We start from the raw sequence: 12486 nt of genomic DNA, 5'->3' as shown, positions 1-12486 counted from the left end.
CGGAGGGGGAAGCCCAAAGCAAGCCTCGCGCGCAACCCACGTGGGACGGAAGGGGAAGCCCAAAGCAAGCCCCGCGCGCAACCCACGTGGGACGAAGGGGGAAGCGCTAACCCAGCTTCCCCCGTGCGCACCTCCTGCGCATGATCTCCCCCTAATCACCTGCCCCCGATCCACGCTTGGTGTTCGGGGAGCGTGCTTCGGGGGGGAGGGGCCTGCTGCCGTGCGGAGGGGCCTGCTGCCTTAAGGAGGGGCCTGCTGCCGTGCGGAGGGGCCTGCTGCCTTAAGGAGGGGCCTGCTGCCGTGCGGAGGGGCCTGCTGCCTTAAGGAGGGGCCTGCTGCCGTGCGGATGGGCCTGCTGCCGTGCGGATGGGCCTGCTGCCGCGTGCGACCCGGTGAGTGTGTGTGTGAGTGACAGAGTGAGTGTCTGTGAGTGAGTGTGTCTGAGTGTGTGTGTCTGAGTGAGTGTCTCTGAGTGAGTGTGTCTGAGTGAGTGTGTCTGTGTGTGTGCCTGTGTGTGTGTGCCTGTGTGTGTGTGCGTGCCTGTGTGTGTGTGCGTGCCTGTGTGTGCGTGCCTGTGTGTGTGTGTCTGTGTGTGTGTGTCTGTGTGTGTATCTGTGTGTGTGTGTGTGTGTCAGAGCGAGTGTGTGTCTCTGAGTGTTCTGAGTGAGTGTGTCTCTGAGTGAGTGTGTCTCTGAGTGTGTCTCTGCATGAGTGTCTCTGCGTGTGTGTCTCTGCGTGAGTGAGTGTGCCTGTGTGTGTGTGCCTGTGTGGCGGGACTAGTGGCGAGTAGATTTTTTGGTTCGGCGAGTAGATTTTTGGGTGATTTGTCAAGCACTGTATATATATATATATAGCTACACTAATATTCATTTTTATCAAAAGTTCTCTTATAGTGTGCATATTAAAAATCTGTGCTGTGGTTACACATATGTAGTAGAGAATTTGGCTGAAGATATTTACTGCAAATAAGAAATGGAAGTTACTAAATATTAAAGTTAGGTATTAAGGTATTTATTTATGTTTTTCTTATTTGTATATGTAATTATACAGTAGGCCATATTTTATGTGTTCTAGGTCATAGGGTACCCCAAAGCACATTCAAGTAAATTGGCCTAATGGTACCTTGCTTTGTAACAGCGCTTAGTAAATATGGTTCTTTACGTCTAGTTGCTTTGGCATTTCACATTTTTTTACATTTTCCCTTAATTAAAATAAAAAGTGACAATTTTTTTTACATTAGTTTAAAAAACAAACATTACAGATATAATTTGGTCATGATGATAAAATATAATCAAATGTCAAATCATACTGTACATACCTTTTTAAGTCTTCCATATTCTTATTCCACATAGTACATGGTAGCCTAAATCTTGTTCTAGATAACGTCCCTCTGTAGGTGATGCCATTTCCATGATAACACTCTAAAAATAGCAAATACAAGCTCTAAAGAAGCCATGTGCAGCCCAGATTGACAAAATAACCTTGTCAGAGCAGACAGGAGAGAAACTGTACAGCAGCTGTCCAAGAGGTTTGAACATCGTACAAAGGAAGACACAGGATTTGCAAACTAAATCCAAACCATTTGATTGCAAAAGAAGACAAAAAGGTTGAATAAATACACAAAAAACATGAAAGTGTATTTTTATAAAGCCATCTGAACAAAATACGTTTCTCCTTGAAGGTACTGTTTTATTATTTTAATTCTGTTTGAACATCTGCCTACAATTCAATGACATGGTAAGCTGGAGGTTTGCCCATTCACTAAACTGCCATTTGTTTCTTTGTACCCAATTTGAATAGGTCATACATACTTTATCAAGATTTCTAATAGCTTCCAACATGTGTATTTCCAAATGTTCCATTCTAAGTAAACTCCTGAACTCACTAGTAAAGTGTTAGGAATTGGCAGCAGTGAAGGGCTATAGATAAAGCTGTCACATTGTTATTTTACCCCTGCACAATAAGAAAGAGCCCTTTGTGGGTGTACACTTACATACACATGCCTTTTACGTACATATGGTCATATTAATTAAAAATGTGGCAATTCCCAACCACTTTGGTGGTTTTATGTTTTTTATTAAGATATGGTGGTTGCTTAGAAGTGAACAGAGATAAAGGTTTTGAAAGCATCACAAAGAATGTATTTTGTAACCCAATTAGTCTTCAGAGATTAATGCAGTTTTCTTTAACAGGGTGTTAATGTAAAAGAGCAATGTTTTTTATTCATCGTTTACCTTTATGATTGGAGACTTTGCACGTTGGTATTTGTGAGCAATGTCCAATTCGGATATTTGGGTCTGTAGTGAAACACCATGGTGACTCTGTACCATTAGGATTTCGACAATAGTTTTCACTCAAGTCTCTATATGAAAATAGAAAACATATATAAATCATATAGATCAAATAGAATATATAATTTATTCACTTTCTATATATATAAGAAAAAAAAGAAAAAGAAGCGCAAGCTCCATAGCGTGATACCGTTACAAATAGTTTAATAAAACAAAAAAGAGAAACACTCTTGGACATGCACTCCCAAGAGAACAGGATAAAAAGGCATTTGAGAGCTAAATCTCTGTCGTTGTGACGTCAGTATTCGGAGTATATGGTGGGTCTGGTTACCCGGGGAGAAGTCCCCAGATAGAATCTGCTGGATTACGGGTAGGTATCCCCTCGGTAGGAACGTCCTGGGTACTGTGGAGTCAGTGCTGAACTTCTTGAGAGGACCGCCAAAACAGTCCATGCTGAAGGAATCCCACACAACATGCAGGCAGCACACAAACGGAGACTGCCAGGCCCAACACAATGATAGAGGTAGCCGGGTCGCAGCGCTTGTTCACTTCCTCACGGACCCATGGACTCGCTCAGGTGACGTCAGCACATCCATCGCAACGTCACTTAGGGGGACAGAGAGGATACCTACTCATAATCCAGCAGATTATGTGTGTGGACTTCTCGTGAACCGGTAACCGGACCCGCCATATACTCCGAACGGTGATGTCACAACGACAGAGATTTAGCTCTCAAATGCTTTTTTATCTTGTTCTCTTGTGAGTGCTTGTCCAAGAGAGTGTTTCTCTTGTTTCTTTTATTAAACTATTTGTAACGGTATCATGCTATGGAGCTTGGGCTTCTTTTTTCTTTTAGATACAGTAGAGGCAACTCTTATTCGAACAAAAACCAGTGGCAATTCCCCAAAAAACCCAGGAAACACCCAGGTACATTCTGAATACATGCCTTAAACTTTCCTTAAACTAGCCCCAGCATTTCTTCATTGATTAATGGCCTATCAGATTAACAGCGGGGGTCCCTGGCAGTCCCATTCAAACTGAATTGGAATGCCAGGGATCCCTGCTGTGTTAATCCTATGGGTCGTTAGTCAATGCAGAAATGCCTTAAACGTGCCTCAAACTAGCCCAGCACATACCCAGCACATACCCAGCACATACCCAGAATGTAACCCGGCTAGTTTACGGCAAATGTTAGAATAAACGTTGCCTCTACTGTATTTTATGATGTGGCAACATCACCCCAAAGCAGTCGCCCGCTCCATCAAGATCCATTATCATCTTGTTTTTTACTCTAACCAATCACTTTGAACTTTCACTGGTTTGGTTTATTACACATTTCATTTTGTTTTATACATATTAAGTGGATATATGTATAGTTCTCATTTTGTATATATGGTATATGCATTTTTTCATTAACACATGTATCACTAATGACTATTATTGTCTTATATATATTTTTTGTTTACAAGTGTACTATTTCACTTATTCACTCTTTCACATACACATAAGTGCACATATATATATGCAAATATAACTGTGTGCTCATCTGCATGTCTTAGGCAGGTCTGCAACCCCGCCTTTCCCCATTATCACCCAGCATACAGCACTTCCACTGCAGCAAGGGATTCTGGGAAATTACATGCAAATGAGCACACAGTGTCACTTTTTGCCTCAATAACCATTTTTAACATGGTTCCCTATATCAACCCCACACTGATGAGACCCATCAAGGTCGAAACAGCTGTCTGTGGGTGGTTTTCTGGGTATGCACCTTAACCCTGGCTGTGCTCAAAGCTGTGACCATGCAGCAAGCTTAAGCCTATAGGGAACCATGTTAAAAATGGTTATTGAGGGAAAAAGTGACAATGTGTGCTCATTTGCATGTCATTTCCCAGAATCCCTTGCTGCAGTGGAAGTGCTGTATGCTGGGTGATAATGGGGAAAGGTGGGGATGCAGACCTGCCTAAGACATGCAGATGAGCATACAGTTATATTTGCATATTTTCTTTCTGTGGAGGGTTTTTGTCACTTTTTTTTACGCACCATAACTTAACTCAGTATTATATATATATATATATATATATATATATATATATATATATATATATATATATATATATATACACACACACACACAGAGTAAAAAGTTACATCATGTACAAAACATTATGCTGTATATGCTGAATATGTGCCTGAGAAAAAGGTTGGACATCTTTTTAGATGGGAAAGGTATACCAAATAAGTATACATGGGAAAGATGTTGATCCAGGGATTAATCCGATTGCCAATTCTTGGAGTCAGGAAGGAATTAATTTTTCCCCTTAATGGGTTTTTTTGTTTGCCTTCCTCTGGATCAATATGTCAGTATAGATATAGGTTAAAGTATCTGTTGTCTAAATTTAGCATAGCTTGAACTTGATGGACCTACGTCTTTTTTCAACCTCATCTACTATGTAACTATGTACTATGTATGATTTTAACATGTGAAATATGAAGTAAAATATACCCATTTGTGTTTTCATTTGTGGTTTATTAATAAACGTATTGATTTTGTCAGAGACCCACATTGGTGCGTTTTTAAGCTTTAGTCAAAGCATATTTTATTGTATTTCCTACATTTCCTTAAAATCCTCATATGAGGCTTTGTAACCCCAAGACCATGCATATTATATAAGCACTTACTTCAAATGTACAGTATTGCCAGTTGTAATTTGATATAAGCAAAAAATGTGTCACAAGCGCCCACAATAAATTAGGGGCATCATCCAAAGGTGCACAAATAAGCCAAGACACAGATTTACTGACAAGGACAAGCTCAATGATTACTCTTCAGATGTGCAGATCCATTACATTTAACTGTCTATTGAAACTGCGATTTATTTTGTATGGCTTTGCATTACACCCCATGGCCATGCCGTTCCAAATGTAATATACCATTTGCTAAGACCCATTTTTGTTAAAAGACGCATTTTTAAAGATGTCCATCATCCAAATCCATTGTTATTTTTCACCAAATTTGGCATGTTGGCTCAGCATGATACAGTCACGAAACTTGCAGGTTTTTGGGCCAAAAAGTTGCAAGCCACTGAAAACTGATAATGTAATAAAATGATATGCCAATCCATAAATGTGTCTGCATGCCTGGGTCTATTCATCTGTCTAATGCTTTCAAATTAAATATATGATTATGGCAAAAACTATTTTCTTATGATAAAAAAAAGAAACACTCAGACTGTAAAATCTTTAAGGAGGGAATTACTTTTATGTCTGGGCTTTTATCAAGGTATTGGGTGTGTTTGTTTGCAGTATTTAAATATGTCTGCTTGTATCTCTGAGCACATGGCTGATTCCACTAGAGGCAAACCTGGCTGAATCTGATCTGTGGATTTTTTCAGGCTTTTAAAACCAAATCCAGGCCACACGCTGAAAACCAAAGTCAATTTCAGTAACTTGAGCCTGTGGCGGATTCTTTAGAATCCCTCCATGTTGCTCAGATTGTAAAAATCCAACGTTGGATTTAACGTAAATCCGGTACGCAGGACGTGTTTCTATCGAATCCGACATCGGATTTTTTGCATATCCTATCAGCATACCTCTCAGGTGTGCTCCTTTTTGAGCACGTGTCTATCCACTTGTTTGAAGGTTAGTTTGAGGGGATAGCACGTGGGACTCTAGTAAAGTAGTCTCTCCCCTTACCCCTCTCCCACACAGAAGACACCTTCCTCATTTCCAATTTAATTTACTGGTATGAGGTGCCATCACGGTTATCAATGTTGATGACATTATTGGGCATGCCAGCAGGTTCTAGTGCACATTCAACAGGGCCTATCTAAAAACCACCAACTACTGGCACTTAAGGAAAGAAAGTATTGCTGGCAAGCCATTTTAGTTACCTTAAATTATAAACAAAAATTGTGTAATCTTAGAAACACTGGATTTTCCAGCTGCATCACTGCAAACATTGAATAGAAAGAACTACCCATTTAAAATAAATGTACAAAACAATGCTCAATGGGATTACTGCGTTGATTACACTTTTCTGTCCTTCTGAGCATCTTATAATCAAGTAATTCTTATTCCTTTTGGAAGGTTGGGAGGAAAACCTGACATTCATTATCTGCTGAGGTACATCACAATGATGATATTATCACAATGACATTGTGTGGCAATACTTACAGATGTGCAAAACTTTTGAATGAGGTTGCGAACCATGCTAAATGTTTGCATGGTTTCCCACCTCATGCAAACGTGGCCCCTTTTTGGAAACTTGAAACTTATACAAAAGATTGAGAGCAGTTTGCCAACATTTTTCTGTGAAGTCTAAAATGAAAACTCCAATCAAACTTTGAAATTCACCACATGAAAAGAGGAGAAAATAGAGTGAGAGGAGAGTTGGTAGGAAGGAGACTTATTTTACAAGCGTCCCAAGTTACTTATATACCCAACCAAACAAACCTTTATACAACATGTGGAGAGATACTTGTGCACAAAACTGAACATACCAGGGATATATATGCCAATTTCAATTATTTAAATATACTTTGCATATTCAAACCTTCCTCTCTCTCTCTCTCTCTCTCTCCTTTTTGCTTCAACTTTGTGAATTTCAACCGAATATTTAGGGTAAACGTTTCTTTCAATTCAAACTTTTGCAATTGAACACATATCTATTTGCAAGCTATTCGCCAAGCATTAATTCAATGTGCTTTGCTATTCATTTCAAATGCTGAGTCTGAAAAGGGGTTTTGCTGGAGAGGAAGAGGAAAGGAGAGGAAGGAGGAGGAAATTGGGGCACATGGAGAGAGTCTGGGAAATATATGAATTTGAATATGCAAAGTATATTCAAATTACCAAATTTCTCAGGTATCTTAGGTATGTTGAGTCTGTTGCATATAAGAGAGTTTAATAGGGTCTCTGCAAAATTATTACATCTCTTTGCCCTGGTCTCTGTCTCTCCTCAAAAAGCCCTATTTTAGAGTCTGTAGGGAGTTAAAGGTTTAGGTACAATATGACTTACAGTAAATAATTTAACGCTAAGTCCCTGCGTTAAACTTAATGGACTTGAGTGGATATAAGCTGTAAGGGTAAAAGCCTCTTTTGCAGCTGATCATGTAAACAGCCATTATAGTTAACGCAAGGCTTTTTACATAACAAAACATTCACTTTGAAGATCTGCAGTAATGCTTAACATGATGTTAAGTTAGGTTAACGTCAAGTTAAGTAATTTGATAGAACTTTTTTTGGACCTGGGCCTTGGACCAAGTTGAACTAATGCCAGTAAGATATTTAAGGGGTTAAATCTGGGTGATTGATGATTTTTAACCCAAACCTGACCCGAAGTTTAACTCATTTTAAAGTATTTAAACAAGATGAGCCTTGGAAGAATTGTATTTTCTCTAGAAGCAATCACCCATCCCCATGACAATATTTTTGCATCTTCTGTAACTAAACTAAATACAGGGGGTTGCCAGCAGTTGAATGTTACTACCCTGAGCTACAGGAAGCCCACATTATTTGTGTAATTCTACTTTTAACCATGGTCCAATATTAAATTAGTTACATCATTGGGCGATTATGTTGCGACTTTGTATTGCATGATTCCACTGCCATTCCCTGCCCCAAAGAGCTTACATTCTAAGTGACGTAATTGTTAAAGTCACTGTTGATATTATTGTTGCCACTATTATTTTAATAATGGAGAATACTAACATCATATACAGTGGCGAGAAAAAGTTTGTGACCACAATGATAATTACAGAAATCCCATCGTTATTGCATGATAACCTTCTTAAATCACACAGAGAATTTTCTTAAATATCCAATAGGGTTTATATTAACCAATTGCATGTATTTTGAAACCAAATGATGTATGAATTGGAAAACCACTGAACAACAATAGTATTCATAGAAGGATAGCCAGGAGAAAATAATTTCCCTCTAAAAAAAAAAAGTTGCTGCCAAAGAGATCATAGAAGATCCACAAGACTTCTGGAACAATGTTCTCTGGACAAACGAGTAAAAGGTAGAACTTCATGGCCTCAAAGAGAAATGTTATGTTTGGCAAAGAACAAAAGTGTGTTTGAACAGAATAATCTTATCCCAAACATCAAGCATGGTGGTGGTAGTGGGGCTGCTATGCTGCGTCAGGACCTGGATGGCTTGCTATCACTGACACAACCATGAATTCTGCATTGTATCAGAGGATTCTAGAGGCGAATGTCAGGCCATGCATCTGTGACCTGAAGCGAAAGTGGATCATACAGCAAGACAATGATCCTAAACATACAAGCAGGTCTACAAAAGAATGGCTGCAGAAGAAGACATTCCGCATTTTAAAATGGTCTAGTCAAAGTCCAGACCTAAAGTCCATCGAAATGTTGTGGCAGAACCTATTGTGAGCTTTTCATTCAAGGAAGTCCTCAAGTGTCGCTGAGTTGAAGCAGTTCTGGAAGGAGTAATGGGCCAAAATTCCTCAAAACCGATGTGATAGGCTGACCACTACTCTAATGCTTAGTTGAAGTTATTGCTGCTCAAGGGAGTGCCACCAGGTACTGAAACTAAAGGTTCACGTATTTTTTCACCAAAGCATATTGAATGTTTAAGCATTTGTGGATAAATAAATGCTGAAAAAGTATGATGTTTTTGTTATTTGTTTGATCAGGTTATCTTTATCTATTATTAGGACTTAAATTAAGATCTAATAACATTTTAGGTTTGAAATATGTGGTTCACAAACTTTTTTTGAGAGGAGGATGAAGGGGGAAGTAGTGTGAGAGAAGCATTAAGATCAGTATAACTGACCATGTACTGTATGACTGCAGGTATGTTATTTATAAATGATCTGACCATTATGTAATTTTTTCTACATTTCACTCCACGTGTGCACCAATTTGCACTATTTCATATTCTATTTTTTTTAAAATACTGGAAGGGCGCTCAATCCCCAAAGCCTTCCCCAGAATTTTTTTAACAAAATAGAATATGAAATGGTGCAAATTGGTGCATACGTGGAGTGAAATTTAGAAAAAATTACGTAATGATCTGAGAATTTATAAATAACATACACCCCCCCCCCCCCGACCGACTTTTCGCACACGCCGCATTTTTCACCATTGTGTCCAGTATTGTCACCTGGCAACCCTATATAGAGTATGTATTTTATTTTTTATTTTATTTATTTTGATTGAATCTAACATGTACAGCTTGCTAAAAATGAACACAATGACGTTGTCCTCGTGATTTAGGAAGGATCAGATTGTAAAAACATTATATATGGAAAAAGTGTATTAAACGATTATTATCATTTAAATATATGACAGGGGTAAAAGATGACCCTAGGGCTGAGGACCCGCTGTGGACGGCCGCATGCATGGCTGCGTGCGCGTGGGCCACCAGCCCCTTACCTTGTGCCTGGCTGTCCCCACTGCCTCCTTCCGATGAGGCTCACTACGCGCTGTGACGCGTCAGCCGGCAGGAGATGTAAGAGGATTGCGATCCCGAGTGGTGACGCATCACGGGGTGTGCTGGTGAGCCTATCAGCGCCGGGGGCTGGAGTGTCAGAGCTTTCTCCACCTCCAAATCGTAGGGGAGGGGGAAGTGTGTGTATATATGTATGTATTTGTGTATATGTGTATATATGTGTGTGTGTGTGTTGTGTGTGGGGCGGGACGGGGGGGACCGACCGGAGGGGGGTGAGCAGCACGGAGAGCAAGCAGCAGAAGGCATGTGTGGGGGCTCGCTGAACCCTCTTGCAGCCCGGGAGACCCCCGCTGAAGCCCTCCGCTTAAACCACGCCCCTCCTCAAACCACGCCCCCTCCCGCTCCATCTCCCGCTCCCTATGGACCGAAGGCAGCGGTCAATTGCCTCTCAACTCGCCGCCTGCATGCAGTGCGGGCGCGCTGACTGAGGCAGCGGAGCCTCAGCCTAAGGCTACCGAGCAATGCTGTGGTAGGGGCCACTTTATCTCTTAAAGGTATTAGGTTGCTAACAAGGTTAGCTTTCCCCCGTGAGGCATTGGAACGAATAAAAAGCAGACTGTACCAATTAATTTGGAATTACACCACCTTAAATTATACATTTTATACTTTGAATTCTAAATGTTAACATTTTTATATTATAATTTGGCTTGCGGCCATTTTCCATATACAAGTACTCGCAAATCTTCTTTATTGTATCATTCAACATAGTATTGGTGTTAGATTAAACCAATGGGCTGAGAGGAAAACGCCACTATCATTATTGAGAGTTGGAGACAACTTACAATTTACGTATAATTATAAACAAAGGGTGTTCCTTCAAACATAAATGTAACTGTATTGTTAGTACATAGCACTGAGCTTTTATTTATGTGTTCAAAAGTAAAAATTCAAATAAAAATTAAAAAATAAATAAACAATAAATAGCTAGAGAATTAAAATACAAGCTGCTCCCATTGTAAGGGGCTAATTCAATAAATACCAAAACCAGCCATTCAGGCCATTTTTGGATGAAAATTCCTTGACGGAATTTGGAATTTTCTGCTGAAAATGGCCAAACCGCTGTTTTGGTTTGTATTATATTTGCCTCTACATAGGTAATGCATCTATATCCTAGCATTTACAGTAGGCAGAATGCCTTGAAATGATTAGATTATATAGCTAAACAGACCTTATCATAAAAACTATTAATGAATTAGGGGGAAAACACCATTTACCACGTTTCAACTGATCACTGCTTGTACTGATTTAGATGATGCATTAGGTGACGAAAGACTAATAAATAAAAAAAACGTCAAGAAAATCAAAACATCGTGAAAGATGTGTGATTATGAATTTCATCACACAGCACATCAATTAATTCATTGATGTGATGTCAATTAATTCATTCCATCTGCTACGTCAATTAAACTACCTTAAAAATTAATAAATCATTTTTAGCCTCAGACATTTATTTTTCTAAAAATGTTCTATTTCCAGTTAACAAAATCATTTAAAAAATGTCTCTTCAGAACTTAATTATTCTTCTGACATTACATGAAATCTGGAGATTAAACAATATGCTGATGGTTTTAAAGAGCAACATCAAAGGGTTCAACATCAATGAATACCTTGTAGACTAAAATTTACTTTACAAGAGGAATGTTTTGATCTGACAGATTATCCATCAATTACATGCAGCAACTCCTACAGACATCTAATCATTGAACGGCAGCTATCATATTCTAATTAAACCATTACAACAAAACTCGTGGTTGAAATTCGTGGAGTACCGAGATCTAACAGTCATTTAAATAAATAGAGTTGGAATCTTCTCAAACAAGGGGAAGATAGGGCCACCAAATGTTAACCCTTTGGTTATGGCACACACTTCTTGTACAATTTGGCTGTGGTACATTACGTTGTATCCACTGTGAAAGGCTGCTAGTTCTCTAGGCTGGACGAAGTTGCAGTGATTATTGAGTATCTCTGTAAAAATCATGTAAGTGATTGGAGGTAGATTCATTGGTCTGCAGTTCTTGAGGTTGTCTCTCCTCTCTTATGGATGAGGGATAGTCATGAAATCGCTCCATTATTATGGAATTTTCCTGTTCTTCAAGCAACATGTAAAGAGTATTGCACAGGTTCTCTCTATTTCTTCCCAAGTTTCCTTTAAGGTGTCAGTAGTTAGCATGTTCCATCTTCCCTGAGGCCATTCCATTCTTCGTGGATGTCACTGCCTTTATACTTCTTCTGGGAGGACACATTGTGGTGGTTTCTTCTCTCTCACATCTGCTTCTGTATGCCCTGTGTTTCCCGTGTCTTCATACAATTTCTTGTAGAACTCTTCATCACACTTTATAAGTGCACAGTCATGTATTGCTCTTCCATTATAATGTTTGAGTGCCTTGATTTCCTGCATTATCTTCTTAAGACTTTCGTTATCGTTGATTGTCTTCTTCTTCATCTTGCTATTAAATCTTCTTATATCCACAGTTATGTTTTCGGATCGTCTTGCACAGCTCTGTACTGTATATTGCTTTTTTGTTCTTGTGTCCTGGCATTGCTTCATTTCATGTAATTTCCTCAGTACCTGTTTTGTCTCATCTGCCATTCTCTTATCCGTTTTTTTTGTTAGTGATTAAAATACCATAAAATATAATCTTCATACGTTTTTCATAATTGTTGGTCAAAGTATCCCTGCAAATCTTTACCAAGCAGGGATGTTCTTTAAGCTCTA

General features: G+C 39.2%; 1 protein-coding gene across 3 annotated transcripts in view; it reads right to left on the bottom strand.

The window, feature by feature from the left end:
* HGF (hepatocyte growth factor) overlaps positions 1–12486 on the bottom strand; it is a 129277-nt gene that overhangs the window by 36169 nt on the left and 80622 nt on the right. For all 3 annotated transcript variants that reach the window (XR_012801604.1, XM_075599581.1, XM_075599582.1), the window contains exons 9-10: positions 2235–2362; positions 1319–1421 (exon numbers count right to left, since the gene is read on the bottom strand). Coding sequence is in view for 2 of the 3 variants with exons in the window: in XM_075599581.1 (XP_075455696.1) it covers positions 1319–1421; positions 2235–2362 (231 nt within the window). In the remaining variant the exon portion in view is untranslated. The remainder of the gene's footprint in view (positions 1–1318; positions 1422–2234; positions 2363–12486) is intronic.

This window comes from Ascaphus truei, chromosome 5 (assembly GCF_040206685.1).
Source record: "Ascaphus truei isolate aAscTru1 chromosome 5, aAscTru1.hap1, whole genome shotgun sequence".
NCBI lineage: Eukaryota > Metazoa > Chordata > Amphibia > Anura > Ascaphidae > Ascaphus > Ascaphus truei.
The sequence above is the reverse complement of the archived record's forward strand: the minus strand, read 5'-3'. Positions and strand labels throughout refer to the sequence as shown.